At 32.9% G+C, this 22,707-nt stretch overlaps 1 protein-coding gene across 1 annotated transcript in view; it reads left to right on the top strand.

The window, feature by feature from the left end:
• The window catches only part of cpne9 (copine family member IX), a 67,590-nt gene that overhangs the window by 9,038 nt on the left and 35,845 nt on the right, over positions 1-22,707 (top strand). The window contains exons 3-7 of the mRNA XM_073823123.1: positions 938-984; positions 8,436-8,539; positions 8,639-8,678; positions 8,794-8,796; positions 9,245-9,321. Of these exons, the coding sequence (XP_073679224.1) occupies positions 938-984; positions 8,436-8,539; positions 8,639-8,678; positions 8,794-8,796; positions 9,245-9,321 (271 nt within the window). The remainder of the gene's footprint in view (positions 1-937; positions 985-8,435; positions 8,540-8,638; positions 8,679-8,793; positions 8,797-9,244; positions 9,322-22,707) is intronic.

Here is a 22,707-nt window from a genome sequence, read left to right as displayed (position 1 = left end):
TTAAATAATGATAATTTTAGAGCTTAAATTTAAATCAAAATTAAAATACAAAGGTTTTACTACCACATGAAGTAAAAAGTTTTATGCAGAATTTATTTTTGTCCTCGCATTTTAGTCAAAAAATAATAATAATAATGGTTTAATATTCTGACATCACTATTTAATTTATATTTTCAGTTCTTTCAATTTTATTGGCTTAAGTACAATATGGTAATGTGAGAAGTTAATGAGTTACTTTTGAAAATCTATATTTCAGGATTTTTCTATTTATTTAAAAATATTACTTTTGAATATTCCAAAAATGTATGTATTTTTTAAATCTTAAGAAAAGGATTATTTTCAGTTTAAGAAATGAATAAATAAATAATAAAATAAAAAATAAATATTCAGGCAACAGTTTTTCTAAGAATGAACCTCCTGTGACAATTTTTCTCAGTGAGATTCACAACTGATTGCTCTTCCGCATCTTTTGGTGATAGCATGAGGTCTGTGAGCAGATTGTAGAGCAAATGTTCAATTCCAAATTCTTTATATTTGAATTTTCGTATTTCCGCCAAAAGCTTGTTGGCCAGAGACATTTCTGACGACATCTCAAACAACCACCCATAGAGCTGCGGCCCATTTGTCGGTCAGGATATTTCCTGTTTGGACTCCTCTTGAATGATTCAGTGGAGTAATTGATGAGTTAGATTCTCACACCTGCTGCTCCACACTTAGACTTAACAGGCCTGGAGTTTGGACTAATACTCCATACTGCACACATCCCATGAAGTAGGCACTTCTCCAAGCTATTTTCTAATTTAGATGGTAAGATGAAGCTCTTAGTGAAGCATCCATTAGCTTCATTTAAGGAAACTCACTGTGCACATGTTGTTTATCAATTTATCGATTGTTTCTCTCTGTGTTTGACCATTATTTTTCCATTTTCTCTTTGCAGTTGTTGTGTTGTATGTTCAAGGAATTGGCACTAAGGAGTGGAGAGAGGTTAGTATGCCATTTATGGTACATATGCGCAGAACATAGTGCTCAGCATGTTCGTTTTTTAGCCTTTTGAAAAACTCTATTATCAATTAACATGGTCCATTGGCCACAACTATAGAAGGTACAATCAGGACACAATTTGCTATATTGATGTGATCCATTGTTGTACTTTTAGATCTACCATGAAGTTTTTTTTTTTTTTCAATTCTGCTTATTATCAGATTGTAGTGTCTATTAGTTGATATTCTTCTCCATCCTTCTCCTGCTCTTGTGTGGATGTGCTGTTTTTCTTTTTCTTTTATGATGTGCGTTCTATTTACTTCCAGATAAATCTCATGAGACTTCTGATTTCTTTTAGAAACAGAATCCATAAACTTGCAACTTTTAATTACAAACATGAATAAAACATTCAATATTGCTATATTGTTATCTTCTAAATTTGATTTTTTTTCTATATACACTTTAATAAATGTATGTATAAATCTATACACACTATAAATTGATCAAATGTGACAGTAAAGGCATTTATAATGTGACAAAAGGATTTCCATTTCAAATAAATACTGTTCTTTTTAACTTTGAACTATTATTGGAAGAATCCTACAAAAACAGAAAATCCACGAAAATATTAAGAGCAGCAAATCAGAATATTACAGTGATTTCTGAAGGAGCGTGTGACACTGAATACTGGAGTAATGATGCTGAAAATGCAGCTTTGGATCACAGGAATAAATTAAGTTTTAAAATATATATTACCAGTCAAAAGTTTTTGAACAGTAAGATTTTTAATGTTTTTTAAAGAATTTGCTTCTGTTCATCAAGCCTCCATTTATTTGATCCAAAATACAGCAAAAGCAGTAATATTGTGAAATATTTTCACTATTTAAAATAACTGCTTTTTATTTGAATATATTTTAAAAATTACATTTTTGCCTGTGATCAAAGCTACATTTTCTTCAGTGTCACATGATCCTTCAGAAATAATTCTGCTGATTTGCTGTTCAAGAAACATTTTTTCTTCTGATTATTATCAATATTTAAAGCAGTTGAGTACATTTTTCTCAGGATTCTTTGATTAATAGATCCAATCAGCATTTATCTGAAATAAAAAGCATTTGTAACATTATACACTACACCATTCAAAAGCTTGGAGTTAGTATTTTCAGTGTATAAATATTTTTTAAGAAGGAAATTATAGAAATTAATACTTTTATTTTGCAATGATGCTTTAAATTGATCAAAAGTAATGATAAAGGCATTTATAGTATTACAAAAGAGTTCTATTTCAGGTACATTTTGTTCTTCTGAACTTTCTATTCATCAAAGAAACCGGAAAAATTCTATATTTTTTTGAGCAAATCAGAATATTAGAAAGATATTAGACTGGAGCAATGATGCAAAAATTCAGCTTTGAAATCACAGGAATAAATTACATTTTAAAATATTTTCAAATAGAAACCAGTTATTTTAAATAGTACATTTGAACTGTTTTGCTGTACTTTGGATCAAATAAATGCAGGATTGGTGAGCAGAAGAGACTTCTTTAAAAAACATGAAAAATCTTACTGTTCAAAAACTTTTGCCTGGTAGCGTTTTAAAATAGATTGTAATAACATTTCACAATATTAAACTTTTACTGTATTTTTGATCAAATAAAGACAGCTGGGTGAGCATAAGAGACTTCTTTAAAAATAATATTTTTAAAATTTTACCAATAACTAATTCTGAATAGTAAAAATGTTTTTGGAACCAAAATTATTTAAACTTACAAGCACATTAATTATCATAAAAATTGTTATCATAAAATGTATCACTCAAATGTCGTTCTACTGAAAAAATTAATTTATTACTTGAAAGTTCTGAAGTAAAACAACAACTGAAAATGTATGTTTAACTGCTGCCTTTACAAGTTATAAGTTTATTACATTTTTGACCACTTTGAATTCATTTAACTCAATTCAGTTTACTTTGAATTTACTCAACTCAATTCAATCAACTTGAAAGAAATCAGTTTCATTGTCAAAGGCCCAATTAAAAAAATGTTGTGGATCTAATTGCTGCAACTTTATTAAATGGAACGTGGGCAAAAACAGGGAAAAACATGCAAACTGAAACAGCTATAATACAATATGAAAAGACAAGCACTGACACAACTGAACTGAAAACACAGGCTTACATACACAGGCAAAAGAGAAACTCAACTAGATACAGGTGAACATAATCAACCATTGATTAACTATTACAACAAACTGGCAAATGAAATAAAACCTACACCCATAAAAGAAATTATTATGCCATGCTAAATGGATAAAATCAAAGCGTTCGCTGTGATTTTGGATGCTTCATTGCCTTTCAGTGTTTTATAATCATCCTAAGATGATCCTTTTGGCAGAATTGTAAATACAGCTACTAATTGTATCCACCTTGCCAGGATTCGAGGAATCAGCAGTCTCTGGGAAAGTCTCATATTGAGTGTTAGAAAAAGAAAACATAGTTTGCCATTGGAAATTTGAGGAATGCAGCGAGCGCTCTGGACTTCTCTAGAGATATCTCACTCTCCAGATGGCATCATGAAATATTCACTGTACTTTTATATAGCTGCCGTGTATCTGGACCAGTGAATTTCTCTGTATGCATATCAACGCTCAAGTGCCCACTCACATTACAAGTACCTCCAAAAGCATGCATAGCAACTGCATTCTAAACAGCCAGCTCCCCTAAACAGATAATGCAGCAAGCAACGGTCAAGGACCGATCGGCTCTGGGAAGTTCTCCAGGAGCAGATAATGGAAAGCGTGGATACTAAGTTGATAGGTGGGATTATGTGTCTGGGGTGTTGAGAACATGATCTTGGGTCTGAATCTGAGTTCGGAATCAATAGTTCATTACTCTGTGCCGTCGGTGAGCTCAACCGAGGACTCCTGCCCAATGGGAATTACTGTCTGATTGCTTCAGGGATGTGTACGTTGGCAGGAAGCTGTACGAGCTCACACTGAGCTGCTATTCCTGCCCTACATTCATGCAGAGCTCGGGCTGCTGTTGAGTCTGCCGAGAGAAGTGAAGTCTAAGGGCTGATTTTGCTTCTGATCATGAAAATATGATCATAGCAACTGTTATTATGCTTTGGCACATCAGTAATTCCTTCTGTGCAGATTTTCCATACAGCTGAGTGAATAATATTAGCTTCTTTTATGCTTTTCTCAAGCGTCATGTTTCATTGGAGGATATAGTGGCATTTAGAAATGGACATTTATGTATGTGTATATATATATATATATATATATATATATATATTAGGGCTGTCAAAATTAACGCGTTAATCGCGCGTTAACGCAAATTCATTTTAACGGCACTAATTTTATTAACGCGCGATTAACGCAGCGCGCATTTCTGTTTGACCCACTACCTAGCCCATAGTTAAAGAAATGGATGCAGTGCTGCCAACCTAGCGAAAAGTGTCTAGCAACAATACATAAACACATAATTGGACAAACCCAATATAGTTTCTGAGGCTCTTCGGTTTTGCTGAACGTGCGTGAGGTCTCCCAATGAATGCGCGCGCACCTCCCTCTCTTCATATCTGCGTCTGCTCTGTTCAGCGAGCGGCAGTGGAGCAGCGCTTTCGGTTAAAACAGATGTTATGTTCATTCCAGTGCTTGAAGTGGGCCGGTACGCAGGTACTTCTGTATTTTATCCTTTTGCGTACACCGGCACTTCTGCCATATTTAATGAATGCAAGCGGAGTCGGGCTACGTTAGGATTGTTGCTGTGGGGTTGATGCGTAAAGCCACATACGAGTATGCACGCGAAAACGGCGTATTAAATGCACGTCAAACACATGCATAATTGCATATCATATGTACGCCAAAGTTAATTTCAGCTTGTTAATAGCACGCCAAATAGAAACAGAAAGTCGTGCTAGTGCGCATTTGCATGAGACCAGGCTCTCCAATCAGTACATTATAACCAAAACAATACATTAAAACATAAAAGAAGCAGGTTTTTGGGATCACATAACTTTAAATGGCTAAACACCTAAAAAGTCAAAGGATCCTGAAGGCATTCAAACAGGAAGTTAAAAACAACGATAATAATGCAGGGAATAGTGACTTATGTCCAGATGCCGGTAAATGATTCTTTTCAGTGATTGAATCATGATCATAATTCAGGATTTTTTTTTAGTTATTATTTCATATTACTTTGGTTGTCTGATAACAGAAATATTACATCAAAACAATGGAAACAGTTTTGTTGAGAACTTGGCTGCATCAAATGACAGTATGTGGGCACCTAGAGGCAAACAAATGTAATAATAAACGTAGATTTTGCATGTTCAGAAGAAGTGAGCTGCCCTGTCCTGCAAATAATGTAAACAGGCTTGTGTAAGTAAATTGCTCAGTGCAAAGAAAGAGAAGTAATGGGAACCTGGTGTTTCTATGTTCTTTTTTTCATGTGTCTAATAGACATGAACAAGTTATTTGAAAAACATCTATGACATTTGAAACAAGTTAGTCTAGTCAAGTATGGTTTCACTGATAATAAGCACATATTTGCTTAAAGCATCCATGCCAATGTTGATTAGAGTATTAAAAACTTTAAAAAGTGTTAATTTAAGGTACATTTAGAACAGATAAAAATGTGCGATTAATCGCGAGTTAACTCAAGACAACCATGCGATTAATCGCGATTAAAAATTTTAATCGATTGACAGCCCTAATATATATATATACTTTGCATTATTATGTTGAGTGAATCAGCTAAATGGGAGCCAATGAGGCAGTTTTGACTTGTTCATATCACACAATTCTGATTTATTCTTGCCAATTTTGAGTTTATATCTCACAATTTGAAGATTTTGAAGTTCTGAAAAATAAAATTAGAATTCAGAATTAAGAAAGAAATATATATATTAAATAGAAAAAAATAAAATAGGTAATTGTAACTTTCATCTCACTTTTTTTAAAAATTGGAAGTCTGTGTCTCCCAATTTTGAGCTTATATCTCACAATTTGAAAGATTTTGAAATTCTGAAAAAAAAAACTGTATGTTAAATATAAAAAATAAAATAGGTAATTTTTAAAAAAATTGGAAGTCTGTGTCTCCCAATTTTGAGCTTATATCTCACAATTTGAAAGATTTTGAAATTCTGAAAAAAGGTCAGAATTCAGAAAAAATACTGTATGTTAAATATATATATAAAAAAAGGTAATTGTGACTTATCTCACAATTTGAATTTTTTTCTTAAAATTGAAAGTCAGTATTTTCCAATTTTTAGTTTATATCTCACAATTTGAAAGATTTTTTTATTCTTAAAAAAGTAAGAACTCAAAATTTAGGGGAAAAAATTTAAATAGAAAAACTAAAAAAGGCAATTGTGACTTATCTCACAATTTTGGCTTTTTTCTTAAAATTGGAAGTCTGTATCTCCAAATTCTGAACTTATATCTCACAATTTAAAAGATTTAGAAATTCAAAAAAAAAGTCAGATTTCAGAATTAATAAAGAAATAAATAAATAGAAAAAAGTAAGTAGTTGTGACTTGTATCTCACAATTTTGACTTTTTCCTCAAAATTGAAAGTCTATGGCTGTGTCTCATTTAGAAGGCTGCGCCCTCCGGAGGTCGAATCCTCTGGAGGTTGCATCCTTTGTAGGATGTGTAAACGAAGTGTCCTCAACTTAGAAACAAACGAGATGGCCTTTGTAGGACGGGCAGAAAAGGAAACAGGATTTATCACGTTGTTATGCCAACACATTTAGAGCATTGTTACGCTCTCACATTACTTAAATGAAGGAACAAAGTTCATCTGTTAAGATAAATTAAGAACAAAGTTTATCCGTTTTTACTGATTTAAATTCTAAACACCACATCTTTGCTTGTGTGTATACATCTGCCAGCGCCGGCATTTTTTAAAATTAACGACAGTTGTTTGCAACGCAAAGAATTGTGGGTTATCTGTAGTGGCAAAGGATACACCTCATGCATCCTTCGAATTTCTGTGAAAGAAGGGCGCATTCGAAGGTCGCATTTGAAGTGTCCTACTTGCTTTTCTGAAATGAGACAGCCTCGATGACGTATGCAGCCTTCGAATGCGACCTCCGGAGGGCGCAGCCTTCTAAATGAGACACAGCTCCTATCTCCCAATTTTGAGCTCAAAATTTTAAAGATTTTGAATGTCTGAAAAAAAGTTCAGAAAAAATACTGTATGTTAAATATAAAAAATAAAATAGGTAATTGTGACTTTTATCTCACAATTTGAACTTTTTTCTTAAAATTGTAAGTCAGTATCTTCCAACTTTGAGTTTATATCTCACAATTTAAAAGATTTTTAAATTCTGAAAAAAATCTGACTTTAGAATTAATAAATAAATAGAAAAAAGTAAGTAGCTGTGACTTTTATCTCACAATTTAGACTTTTTCCTCAAAATTGAAAGTCAGTATTTCCCAATTTTGAGTTTGTCTCACAATTTGAAAGATTTTTTTTGAGTCAGAACTTAAAATTTAGAAAAAAAATTAAATAAAAAACTAAAAAAGGTAGTTGTGACTTATCTCACAACTTTGACTTTTTTCTTAAAATTGGACTTCTGTATCTCCGAATTTTGAGTTTATATCTCATAATTTGAAAGATGTAGAAATTCTGAAAAAAGTAAGACTTCAGAATAAATAAATAAATAGAAAAAAGTAAGTAGTTATGACTTTTATCTCACAATTTTGACTTTTTCCCAATTCCCAATTTTAAGTTTAAATCTGACAATTTAAAGATTTTGTTATTCTGAAAAAAAAAGTCAGAACTCAAAATTCAGAAAATTTTTTATATAAAAACTAAAATAGGTAATTGTGACTTATCTCACAATTTTGACTTTTTTTCTTAAAATTGGAAGTCTATATCTCAGAATTTTGAGTTTATATCTCATAATTTAAAAGATTCTGAAATTCTGAAAAAAGTCTGAGAATTCAGAATTTGCAAGAAAAAAGGCAGAATAATAAGATAAAAAGTCACAATTACTTCATTTTAATATTCCATTGTGGAATTGGGCTTCTATACATCCTTTTAGCCATGCTGGCCTTTTTTAATTGTAACATTTCATTTGATTTTCTTTTATATATATATAATGTTATAAATATTATAACAATCACATAATTCAGAGTTTTAAACTACTTAGACACCCAAAAAGTGCAGTTGGCAGCAGCTTTAGAATGATTGCAAACCTCATATAAAATGAATGCTTTCAAATGTTGTAAAATAAAAATATGATTTTCAAAGGTTTTCTTTTGAGGTATTTAGTTTGACCTTCTGACAAGGTTAAACATGTTCTTTCACAAATAATTTAAGCTGTGAAAAAATGACTTTACCTCCAAGGCCTGTTTTGAACCCAATTTGTGGAGAATGACCTTTACGTATCATCTTGCCATGAAAACATTTATTCTAATTATGTATTTTTCATCCTTGTTTAGTTTGGTCGAACAGAAGTGATTGACAACACTCTCAACCCAGACTTTGTGAGGAAGTTTGTCTTGGATTACTTCTTTGAAGAAAAGCAGAACCTTCGTTTTGACGTGTAAGTGGATAACAACACTTATCCGTCTTTAGACCCCTAGACAGTGATAAAATGCATTTTAGTCATTCACAATTTCAATCTTTTGCTTATTCGACGCAGATACAATGTGGACTCCAGAAGTTCAAACATCTCAAAACATGTAAGCAAACTTTAATGTCTCACATGCTGTGCTCACAGACAAATTACAATGCAATGCCTGCAAGTTTTACTCTGTTTATTTATGTCTTTTCTGCTACAATGGACATGGATGACAGAAGGTACAATCTGTAAATGAGTGTAATTTATCCATTGCTTGTTTTCTATGTCACGCCAAAAATAGTTCCAAAGAGAATGCGATTTGTTTTTGAGTTCTCATTCCTTGGAAAACAAAAAAAGTCACGTTCAAAGCCCAGACCCTCTGCGTCCTTTAAAACTGCATGAAAGAGTCTGTCGTAGTTCTCAAAGTCCCGTCTTGTTTTTCTGTTGTTGTTTTTTTGCTCGCTTTTTTGTGTGCGTTTCCATGTCATTGATTCACCCCTTCCATTGCTTAGAGTTTCATCAGCCAGGCCTCACCTGTCTTTATACTCAGTGACATACAGTATCCAAGGTGAGTCCTCATACCATCTTTCTGAGATTTTCCAGACAGGACTGTCACTGCTGATTTGTGTCTGTGGAGCAGGAAAGCCACAGATCTGTGATTTACCTTCATTGTTTTGTCTCCCACAGTCCTTCCTCGGCCAGACTTTCTGCACTCTAGGAGAGATTATTGGGTCCTCTGGGTCAAGACTCGAGCGGGTGCTTTCGTAAGTCTCTGATTATTTTCCACCCTTGATATGACGTTGAAGAAGAAACAGTACCATGGAAACAGTTCTTTAAAAATTCTCCAAATCCTGTGGGGTCTCTATTCAGGCCACACATTTAACCACATGGAATACATAAGTTCATCTGGCCCGAGTGGCCCTGCTGAGCTCATTTATATAGCAAGTGCTCTCTTGACGATTAAAAGACAAAAGGGTTGATAAATTGGTCTTTTTCTGTGCAGCCCGAGGTTCGAAATCCTTTTACGCTCCCCGGCTTCTTGACGGCACTTCTAAAATCAATGCTTTTAACCGCACTCGAGGTGCTTGTTTGAGGTTTTCTCAGTATAGCAAACCTTCCATGTCCATATCATTCCAGAGGAGTTCTGTGTACCAGTAGATCCTAGAAGCTTTGGCGAAAGGGGTTAAAAAGGGAAACTAATTAAGCTTGGGCTTGAGTGAGGATGGTACTCTGGTGACTGTGGCATTTTAGCATTGAGCATCCAGCATATCTGGGTCACATCAATGATCTATTTCAGTAGCACAGAATAGGGTGTCTGGATGATGCCTTCAGAGGGATTCGGTTGGTTTTGGGCTTACAGAAGAAAGAACCACATTTTTCTGGTCATTTTACAGAATCGTATGAGATTTTGCCAAATTACATGATTTTTACAACATTTTTTCACAAATTATTTATGTGCAATTTTTTGAATGAGCTTTTAATAGCTTACATTTCAGTTATTTTTAGTTTTTTTGTTATGTTATGTGATTCTTTTTTATTCGATTTTTAATGTTTGAATATGGCTTTATTTTAGTTTAAATGCTTTTACTTTATTTAAATTTTTGCTTTTAAGTTTTCATACTATTGATGTTATTTATATTTTATTTTATTTCAAGTTTATTTCAATTACTAAAATTGTTTTTATAGTTGTTAAATAGTTTTAGTTAATAACAATTCTATATATGAAGTAAAAATGCTTTCACATGTGAAATCTGAATATAGCTTTTATGTTTGTTTTAATCTTGTATATTTTACTGTACTTACTTTACAGCTTTACCTCAATTTTTAAAGACAATTTTTAATAGTTTTATTAAAAGTTTTTTTTTTGTAATAATCAAATTTGACTTTGCTTAATTTACAGCTTTAATGACATAAAACAATTTTTCTCTGGATATTAAGCAAAAATGTACAGTCATTGCTTTCACATGAGTGCAGCATACTGAAACGCAGTGCACCAGAAATCTGAATATAAGCGGTTTTAAGTCACTTTTTATTTTTTTATTTCAGTTGTAATTTTCATTCAGGTTTTTTAATGTTACGTTTTTCATGTAATATTCAATATTTTACTTTATGTACTTTACAGCTTTACTTCAGTAACTAAAGGCAATTTTAATACATTTAGTAAACAGATTTTTTATGTAATATTTATATTTTACTTTAAGTTACAGTTTTTCAACAATAACAGCTCATATGTGAAATCTGAATATAAGTGATTTTAAGTAACTACTTACAGACAGCAATTTTTAATAGTTTTAGTTAACAATACTGTATATAAAGTAAATTAATGCTTTCATTTGTAAAATATGAATATAAGTGATTTTAAGTAAATGTTGTTTATTTCAGTTGTGAATTTTGTTTAGGTTTTTTAATTTGTTTATGTAAACTTACATTTTATCTTACTTTACAGCTTTAATTAAAGAAAACAATTTTTTAAGTTTTAGTTAATAAAAACAATTCTGGATAAGAAGCAAAAGCACAAGTAATGCTTTTAGATGTGAAATCTGAATATAAGTGGTTTTAAGTCACTTTCATTTATTTCATTTGTGATTTTCATTTACGTTTAGTTTTTTTTTGTATTTAATATTTACATTTTACTTTACAGCTTTAATTACAGAAAACAATTTTTCAATAGTTTTAGTTAACAATAACAACTCTGAAGCAAAAACAATTGATTAATGCTTTTAAGTCACTTTAATTTATTTATTTTCATTTAGGCTTTTAAGTTTACTTTTTATGTAATATTAATATTTACTTTACAGCATAGCTTTAATTATTGACGACTTTTTTTTTACAATTTTAGTAAACAAGTTTTTTAATAAAATGTCTGACTGATTTTACTTGTTTTACAGCTTTAATTACTGAAAACATTTTTAATAGTTTTAGTTAACAGTAACAATACTGGATATGATGCAAATGAATACTTTCATATGTGAAATCAGAATATAAGTCATTTTAATTTATTTCAGTTGTAATTTTCATTTAGGTTTTACTTTATTCATGTAATATTTATATTTTACTTGACTTACTTTTCAGCTTTGCTTCAATTACTAAAGACAATTTTTAACAGTTTTAGTAAACAAGTTTTTTATTAAATATTTACATTGGACTTCTTGTACTTGTTTCACAGCTTTAATTACAGACAAACTATTTTTAATAGTTTTAGTTAACAATAACAATACGGATTATAAAGCAAATTAATCCTTTCATTTGTGAAATCTGAAGTGGTTAAGTGGTTTTAATTCACTTTAATTTATTTCAGTTTTAATTTTCATTTAGTTTTTTCAAGTTAATTTTTATGTAATATTTATATTTTACTTTACTCACTTTACAACTTTAATTACAGAAAACATTTAAAAAAAAGTTTAAGTTAACAATAACAATACTGAATATGAAGCAATAACACGATTAATGATTTCATAGTGAAATTTGAGTAGTGGTTTTAAGTCACTTTCATTTATTTCAGTTGCGATTTTCATTTAGGCTGTTTTTTTCTTTGTAATATTTTTTAGCAATTTACTTTACTTACTTTAAAGCTTTAATTACAGAAATTCACAAATTTTAATAGTTTAATAGTTTTAACAATAACGACTGTGGATAAGAAGAAAAAATTGATTAATGCTTTCATATGTAAAATCTGTATATATAAGTGGTTTTAAGTCACTTATTTATATAGTTTTTCAGTTGTGATTTTCACTTAGGTTTTAAAAATGAGGTTTAATGTAATATTTCCATTTTACTTTACTTACTTCTCAGCTTTAATTACAATTTTTTTTATTAGTTTTAGATGAAGCAAAAACATGATTAATGCTTACACATGTGAAATCTGAATATATAAATGGTTTTCTTTTTATTCTAGTTTTTGACTTGTTTTTTTTTTACCAAAGTTTTTCTTTGCTTGCTTTACGGCTTTATATCAATTTAAAAGTTTAGTTACCAAAACTAATAACAAAAAACATATTATCATTACTTTTACATGTGAAATCCAAATACAAGCGGTTTTAAGTCACTTTAATTTATTTCAGTTGTAATTCTTATTTTCATTTAGGTTTAATACGTTTTTTTAATTTAATATTTACATGTTACTTTACAGCTTTAATTACAGAAAACAATTTTTAATAGTTTTAGTTAACAATAACAGTACTAGATATAAAGCAAAAACACAGGATTAATGCTTGCATTTGGGAAATCTGAATATAAGTGGTTTTAAATCAGTTATAATTTTCATTTAGGTTTTTTAAATGTACTTTTATGTAATATTTATATTTTTCTTTACTTTCGACTTTACTTCAATTACTGAAAGGACCATTTTTAATAGTTTTAGGAAACAATAACTCTGTATAAGAAGCAAAAACACGATTAATGCTTTCACATATGAAATGTAATCAAGTAGCTTGATTAGTTTCATACTTAATATTAATGTTTTTACTTACTTTACAGCTTTACATCAGCTATTGAAAACGATTTTGAATAATTTTTAACAATAACAACAATCGATGGCATACACTCTTAAAAATAAAGGTGCTTCACGATGCCATAGAAGAACCTTTTTTGTCTAAATGATTCCATAAAGAACCTTTAACATCTGAAGAACCTTTATGTTTTACAAAAGGTTCTTTATGGCGAAAGAAGGTTCTTCAGATTATATAAAAAGGTAAGAAAGAGGTGGTTCTTTAAAGAACCTTTGACTGAATGGTTCTTCGTGGAACCCAAAATGGTTCTTCTATGGCATTGCTGTGAAGAACCTTTTAAAGCACCTATATTTTTAAGAGTGTATGAAGCAAAAATGCACAATTAATGCATTCAGGTGCAAACTTCACATGCTTTTTCTGTAATGGGGCTTAGTGATTGGAATATAAGCTGTTTTAAGTCACTTTAATAGGAAAGCAAAATGAAAAACATTGAAGATATGGCTAGACAGTGTGACTAAACCCCTTAAGAACATGAAAAATAGTTTGTAAGTCCCTGGTTTTCTTTCCCGGGGAACATGACGAGCGCTGTGCACGCGCTCTGTGTCGCAGCATGGTTGACGTGGAGCTTTTTGCAAATGCGTCTGATGGTGACACGGCATGGGGCAAAAAACACTAAATGGGCCGTCTCCTTTTGGCCTTTGTGTCACGCTTTCTGCTGCGCTGTGCAAGCGGCGAGCAGCGGATTAGGAAAAGGGTTGGCGGCAATAGGCATATTTTAGTAGGTCAGCCCGTCTCTCTAAAGAGCTGGTGGGCAGATACTGTAACACACTGGGGTGGAAGTGTGGAGGAAGAGGTACTACTCTATTACCTGCTGGTTTCTATGGCAACCCACCAAGACTAGTGGCTTTTCAATTACATAGCACTGCATTTGGGCAAATACATCTAATTCCCTCTGTTTTCACAAGATAAGGCCGGGGAGTCCTAAGGACAAGAGATGCCACGGGATGCTCTGAGATGGAGATTTGAGGTTCCGCGCCACATTCGGGTGCCCTTCGGGCTTGATTTCTCTCCAGCCTCATTTCCACATGTGAGCGTGGTGGATTTGTGGAGAAAATGTGCGTGGATAGAAGAGAGCCATATACTGTCAGGCTGAGCAAAATATTTTTAGACAACCTGGTTTCAGTCCAGGATTGTTTGAGATGAGAGAATGTAAAATGCTGTACGATAACAAGACCGCGTGTCAATATTTCAGCTCGGGGGTTTTAAATTGTCACAGAATGCAATCTGTTTGCCATGTATGAGTATTGAAAATATTTCAAATATGCTCCAAAAGTACGTCTCGCCATGCAGGTAGGAAGAATTACTCCATCAGAAGGTGGGTAATTTGTCATTGGTCACTGCTGAAAAATACATTACCTAATGTTACGCCCATGTGTTTTTCTACACACTCGATCAATCTATTTCATACATAATTCGCAATTTAACTCTCCACCCCCCCGCCACACGTGCGCACACACTCGCGCAAACACAAACTGAGCTTTTAATTAGCTCAAAAGAAAGCATGACATTTTCTGTGAAAATACCCTCAGTGTTGGAGACATTCATCATGGTAACGGCGCTGTCACAGGTTTATACTGAGATGTATGAGGGTGAAGTGTGTCCAGATAAACTGCCAAGCACACTACAGTCAGTGAACTGATGGCCATCACAACTAGACATCACTAGCTGAAATGGATTTTCACACCCCATTGCTTGGAATACAATTACATGTTCAGTGGACTACAGATGTTTTATAGAGTTTTGACACATCTGTTTTGCATTGAAAATATAAAATATGCACAGTATGAATATTACATAAAATGAATATATATTTCTTTTATGCCGAAAATCTGAATATTAAGTGAAGATATTGTTCCATGAACGTATTTTGTAAATTTCCTACCATAAATATTTCAAAACTTAAAGGAGTAGTTTCAGAACAAGAATTTACAGATAATGTACTGTACTCACCCCTTGTCATCCAAGATGTTTATGTCTTTCTTTCTTCAGTCATAAAGAAATGGTGTTTTTTGAGGAAAACATTTCAGGATTTCTCTCCATGTAGTGAACTTCTGTGGTGACCCAAGTTTGAACTTCCAAAATGTAGTTTAAATGCAGCTTCAAAGGGCTCTAAATGAACCCAGCCGAAGAAGAAGAGTCTTATCTAGCGAAACAGTCTGTTATTTTCTAAAAACATTTACAATTTATATACTTTTTAATCTCAAACGCTCGTCATGCCAAGCTAAACAAGACGAGCATTTAAGGTTGAAAGTATACAAATTGTATTTTTTTTAAATAACCCATAATTTTGCTAGATAAGCCCCTTTTTTCTCAGCTGTGATCATTTAGAGTCCTTTGAAGCTGCATTTTAGAAGTTCAAACTCGGGGGCACCATAGAAGTCCACTATATGGAGAGAAATCCTGAAAAATTTCACTCAAAAACAAAACATTTCCTTACGACTGAAGAAAGAAGTATGAGTACATTATCTGTAAATTTTTGTTCTGAAAGTGAACTAACTCCTTTAATTTTTGATTAGTAATATGCATTGCTCAATAATCTCAATAGACTTTTTTGCATCCTCAGATTCCAGATTTTCAAATAATTGTATCTTGGCCAAATCCTAACAAACCATACATCAATGGAAAGCTTATTTATTTAGCTTCCAGATAGAAAATCGACACTTATAACAGGTTTTGTGGTCCAGGGTCACATATAACATATGTGACGTTCATGTGACTCAGTATGATTGAAATTCATTGATATTCAGTAAATAAAAGCTCTAAAAGTCATGCTGTACAGCCATAAATGAGATGTCAGATAGTAAAGCTTGTTGAGGAGAGGTGTGTTATTACTTTTCTAAGTGACTTATTTTTGCCTCTCGGACAAGGTCGAGAAAAAATCCATTAGAGGTGCACTGAAGAATGGATCTGAGCCATTTTTAGAGAGCCGAATATAATAGAGTCTTGGCCTTTTGACTTAGGCAACATAGTAAATCCCTTGCAGCCATTCAGCAAAAACCATTCAAAGCTTTGTGGAGTGACTTTTACATGAAAATCATCTAATTTGATAAAGTTCTAGTTAAATGTATTAAAAGGCTAGTTCACCAAAAAATTAAAATTCTGTTATTAAATTCTCAGCCTAATGTCGTTCCAAACCAGTTAGATCTTCGGAACACAAATTAAGATATTTTTAATGAAATCCAAGAGTTTTCTGACCCTGCTTAGACAGCAACGCAACTGACACGTTCAAGGCCCAGAGAGGTAGTAAAGACATTGTAAAAATAGTCCATGTAACAGTGGTTCAACCATAATGTTATGAAGCTAAGAGAATACTTTTTGTGCGCAAATAAAACTATAATAATGACTTTATTCAACAATTTCTTCTCTTCTGTGTCAGTCTTCTACGTGTGTTTATGAGAGTACAATAACACATTCTGATACAGAACCCAGATGCGCTGTGGCTTGTTTACAAGCAGAGAAATAGAAGAGAGCTGCATGCATTTTGGTACTTTCATGAACGCACGTCGAAGACTGACACAGAAGAGAAGAAATTGTTTAATAAAATGGTTCTGTTTGTTTTCTTTGTTGACAGAAAGCGGGTTATTGCGTTTACTTGCCGCCCGAAATCGGGGCTAGAGGCAGAATGCTACCTGTGCCGACCAGTTTATGTTTATGCCGATTATGACCTTACTCCGGTAAAAGTAAACGGGTTACCGCGTTTACATGACCATGTGCGTTTTCCGCTTATTACACAAAATCGGTTTAAGAACGTGCATGTAAACTAGCTCAATCAAAGGAGACGCTTTGACGAGGCAAACGCCAGATGACGAGTCGATCGCTGAATGAAGTGCGTGCTTCACTTTGAAACAAGCAGCGCAAACAGACTTGATGAGAGGATAATGCCATAATTACGCTTAGTTCGTTTGACGGACACTTTGCCAAAGCGATGGCACGAAACACAATGTTAAAAACATTTTATGTTAAAATGACAAGTATGAATATATTTTCGGTTTATTATGAAACTGTGGCGGGACACGTTAGACTGTGGCGGGCTGCCACACTCTAGTTAATGAATGGGAAACACTGCTGTGGATATATGACTTTCTTCTTTCAGACGAATACAATCGAAATTATATTTATATTGAATGGGTGATATTCAACACTCCAGTAGAAGTCCAATAAATTGCATCCATCCATCATAAAAAGTGGTCCACATGGCTCCGGGGGGTTAAAAATGCCATCCTGAAGCAAATCAATGCATTTGTGTAAGAAAAATATCCATATTGTACTCGCATTCACAAGAAAGTGAAGTTCCAGCGCACGACATAGATGTAGGTGTAGCGTGAGCTCCGTTAAGAAGTCATGAACGCAGAAGCGCAAATGAGAGAGCAAAAAAAAAAAAAAACACCAGTCACGGGTTAGAAGTACAGCATGGGGATTTATAAAGAAAAATGAGATAGGATTTCGATATGAGCCAACAAAAGACTGATTTTCCTTTCCTAAACAAAGAAAACTGTGCTTCCTTTGCTCCTGTAAACAAAACTTGGTTCTCGCAAGACTGGCATATTCTCACAGGAGCTTGTGTTATGCCTATGTCTTATGTCATCCACTGGAATCGATTCACTTCCGAAGGCCTTTATTAACCCCCTGAAGCCATGTGGAACACTTTTTATGATGGATGGATGCACTTTTTTTGGGTTTAAAAAAATCTCAACCCCCATTCACTGCCATTATAAAGCTTGGAAGAACTAGAACATTTTTAAATATAACTCAGATTGTATTCATCTGAAAGAAGAAAGTCATATACACCTAGGATGGCTTGAGGGTGAGTAAATTATGCACACATTTTCATTTTTGCGTGAACTATTCCTTTAAGTCCAAAGTCACAAGAATATCTCAATGTTTACTTTGTATTCTGGTGATGCTCTTTTAGTGGATGAGGTTAAGCGTATCTCAAGATCTTTTTATCTGTGGACACAGCTGTTGTGTTTGACCTTCAGATGAGTCTCTGGCTTATTAAGAGGGAACCGCAGGCTTAGAACTTAAGCACAGTTCCTGATTCCTGCGCCAGATGTGTGTGTGGCGAATCCGTGAGCCAGTAGACCTGTAAACACAGTGTGGCCTTTAAAATTCATTATGCATAATTGAGTTAACCGTCACATGATCACCATCCTTATCTGGATCAGCCAATTCAGATACGGTATGTATTTGCATTTCCCTACAATACTTCCTCTCTGACAGACATTTATCAGCTGCTTAATTGCTCTGATATGCACCTCTACAGTCTGTATTTTGAGTGCTGTTGGGAGCAGGGCATTTTTGACAGCTATTAACCCACCCTGACCGAACACTATCTCTCCTACAGTGAGATCAGTTAATGCATGCTCACTAAAATCCCCACCATCATCGCCTAATTGGCCGGCTTACTCATTCTCTACAGTCTGTTCCCACGGCTGAACCTGCAGCGTACTTCAGCAGCATAACGCGTTGGTCTCTCCAACTGTATTTTTAGCAGCTCGAGTATTTTAAAATTCATGTAATTCACCTTTATGAGGCACCATTATATTGATGATGCCATTTTATCTACATGAACAACAATGCTTGGCTGCATGATCTTGCCACATTTACATGCCAGTTGAAGAGCTGTTTGACAAATTAAAGCAATAAGCCCCAAGAGCCCACGCATTGAGCTGGTTTCATCACCGTTAAGGGATGATTAAAAACACAGATGTGCTGTAAATAATTAGTGGTGTATGCTCTGTGAACAAACCAATAACTTGAAGTATTATAAGTCATGTTGTACTGTAAATGAGAACTTGGATAGTAAAGCTTGTTGAGAAGAGGTGTGCTATTACTTTTGCCTTTTAAACAATAAAATGAAGAAAAAATCCATTCAGTTATATTTAAGGGATAGTTCACACTAAAATGAAAATTGTCATCATTTACTCACCTTCAAGATGTTTCAAACCTATATTAGTTTCTTTTTTCTGTTGACCACGTGAAAAGATAATTTTAAGTTGCAGGTAGCTATTGACTTCCATAGGTTTTTTATTCTTCTAATGAAAATCAGTGGCTACACTGCAAAAAATGCTTTTCTTACTTAGAATTTTTGTCTTGTTTCTAGCCAAAATATCTCAAAATTCTTAAATCAAGAAAGGTTTTCTAGATGAGTGAAAATTATTTTCTTGTTTTCAGAAAAAAAGTCAAAATTAGGTTCATTCTTGCTTGAAACAAGCTAAATAATCTCCCAATGGGGTAAGAAAAATTATCTTGTTTTCTGTTTGAAATATTTTTTTTTTGCTTACCCCATTGGCAGATTTAGCTTTTTCTAAGCAAAAACCTGCTTAATTTTAACTGAAAACTAGAAAATAATTTTTACTTGTCTAGAAAATCCTCCTTGATTTAAGAATTTGTAGATATTTTGGCTGGAAACAAGGCAACAAAATCTAAGTAAGAAAAGCGTTTTTGCAGTGTACTGGCAACTGTTGTCAGCTTCTTTTGTGTTTAGTAGAAAAAAACAATTCGTACCATTTTGGAACAGCTTAAAAGTAAATAAATAAATACAAAATCTTAATTTTATGGTGAATTATCCTTATTTAGTTAATCAGAATATCATTGCTCTAGACTCGGACAGCCTAGTTTTTTTAAACAAAAACCTCAAATGCTGTTTTCGTATGAAGACATTTGTGTATTTTACTATTATTTATATACTAATATAGGAATGGAAGATATATCGTAGACATGATTAAATGCTAGAAATCTGTCAGCTGGTAAAGATTTTGGACTATTGTCTCTATAGCAGTTATTATCAATGTGACATTGCTGTGTTATGTGGCACGTGTTTTTAAGCATTGCGGTTTAAAAACAAGTGATTTTGAAATGCAATAAGCAGCGAAAGAGAACTGTCTGAGAGTGTAGGAGTAGGTTTTTTTTGCTTCTTTATAGGCCTTGAATGGTTAAATGCACACATTTGTATGTGTCAAAATGCTTGTCTTTGCAAGTATTCCTGTAAACACAGTAAATTAGGTCTTAAGTAAAAGCAAACTATAAACTATATTTGATCTGGGCAGCTCTTAAAGTGACAGCAGTCCAATATTTCTGCTGTGTCATTCCTGTTAATTAAAAAACAAAAGAGAGAAAATCTCTTACTGCTCTTGACTAAATCACTTTTGTAACTTTAATAAGAAGAAATATATATTTAATTTACACAGTGAAGAATGTAGCTAGTGTTGTATACATTTGATTACTTTTTACAATGTATGTAGCATTTTCTTATTTTTTGTTTTGTTTTTTTGTCCTATTGCTTGCAATTATTTCTTATTTTCCTATGTTTTCAGTGAGCTTGACACTGATATTGACACTGGTGACATGAATTATGACCTTTCTATGGTATGATGCTGAAAATTTAGCTTTGATCACAGGAATGAAATTACATTTTAAAATACATTCAAATAGAAAGCTGTTATTTTAAATAGTGAAACATTAAAAATCTTACTGTTCAAAAACTTTTGACTGGTAGTGATGTATACGCATACATACAGTATATATTATTTATGGTTGCCAAACAGTGTCGCTTGGTGCATGCATATAAAATGTGGATACAACTGGTATGTGGGCACTCTACTAATTTGAATAACAAATTTGTACTAGAATGATATTTTTGTGCTTTTGAAGGATCTCTTGGTGCGTTCGTGACATACATACAGCAGTGCTGGATGTCTGAGTCCTGTAAGAGGGACTCAGAGCGTCTCAGTTCTAATGCCGCCCAGATTTATCCAGGCTGCCGAGGACTCTGATTAAACATGCAGGGAGGATGTTTTTGGCACAGACACAGTAAAGCGGGGGGGTTTGAAGCTCTCCGATAAAATCTTGAGCTGCTTTTGTTCTGTCTGTCAGATATGCTGTGTTAGAGAGGTGACAGCCCAGCTGGAAAAGAGTGTATTCTTCGCCTGTGACCATGAATAGTTTCATACCACAATGTGGTTTAACTGAAAGCAAGGTATTTGAGTGCAATAACTCTTAATCCAAAGACGTATCGCCTCGAAATGTTAAATGTCATTCATTAAATGTTATTAATTTTGTCCCTTATTCATTTCCCGCCTGTCAGTCAGTGAATTTTTTTTTATTATTTTTTTTATCTTTCTTTTTTTTTTTCTTTTCTGTAGACTGCGGTATTACTTACACTAGTGGCACTTTCTGTTCTTTTGTGTACGGTAGCAGTGATGGAGCCCTCATTCGCAGCAGAAGTTGGGATTGAAAACCTCCTCGGCTCACCTTTATAAGTTGTTTCCATAGCAGCGGGAAAGTGAATGCCGAGAGTTAGTGACACTGACAGCTGTCTTGAGTTATACATTCGCTGCTACTGAGTAATGAGAGAGTCTACGGTTATGATGAGCCACGTGTGACCTTGAGCATGATGAGTGGATGCCTGGGGCAAGACGTGAACTCTTCAGACAAGCTGAACTCTCTCCTGCTTGGTCTTTGTATTTGTATGGCAAAAAAACATCCTCTAGTGGTGTCCTTGGACTCCCAAACTCCCTAAGTAGCTCGCTTTTTAATCTGGTATTGTTTATTCTCCACTTTAGATGTTGCATTTGTGATCTTAGGTCATTCTGTGAAGATTTTCCATTTCAAAACTACTTTTGAAGTTATTTCTATATTTGTTGTGACAATACTTTTCTAAAAGGTTGAGTGTAATAGTGTTCACAGTTTTACAGTCTCTGCCATTTATATCATTTATATCTTATATATCAAAAATACAGTAAAAAGTAATATATACCATATACATATATATACATAATAACAGTAATATTGTCAAATATTATTACTGTTTAAATTAACTGTTGTGTATGTAAATATATTTTAAGATGTAATTTATTTCTGGGATGCAAAGCTGAATTTTTAGCATCATTACTCCAATCTTCAGTGTCACATTATCCATCAGAAATCATTCTAATATACATAAAGATTTTATTTTTTATTTTACTTTTTTTTATTTTATTTTTTTTATTTATTACTCCAGTCTTCAGTGTCACATGATTCTTTAGAAATCATTCTAATATGCTGATTTGGTGCTCAAGAAATATTTTATTTTATAATTTGCAACAATTTAAAAGTCTTTACTTTTGATCAATTTAATCCTTGCATCCTTGCATTTTAATATGCTAATATGTGGTGCTCAAGAAACATTTTATATTATTTTATTTTATTTTATTCAGTCTTTAGTGTCACATGATCCTTCATGATCATTCTAACATACATAAACATTTTATTTTATTTTATTTTATTTCTCCAGTCTTCAGTGTCACATAATTCTTCCGAAATCATTCTAATATGCTGATTTAGTGCTCAAGAAATATTTAGTTTTATTTTCTTTTAGAATTTTTGCAACAATTTAAAAGTCTTTACTTTTGATCAGTTTAATCCTTGCATTCTTGCATTATAATATGCTGATGTGGTGCTCAAGAAACATTTTATTTTATTATAATTTTTTATTTTTATTTATTTTATTTTATTTCATTTATTATATTTTATTTCGTTACTCCAGTCTTCAGTGTCACATGGTCCTTCATGATCATTCTAATATACATAAACATTTTATTTTATTTCTCCAGTCTTCAGTGTCACATAATCATTCTAATATGCTGATTTGGTGCTCAAGAA

Source organism: Garra rufa, chromosome 18, assembly GCF_049309525.1.
Source record: "Garra rufa chromosome 18, GarRuf1.0, whole genome shotgun sequence".
Lineage (NCBI taxonomy): Eukaryota > Metazoa > Chordata > Actinopteri > Cypriniformes > Cyprinidae > Garra > Garra rufa.
Note: the sequence above shows the minus strand (reverse complement) of the source record. Positions and strands in the feature narration are given on the sequence as shown.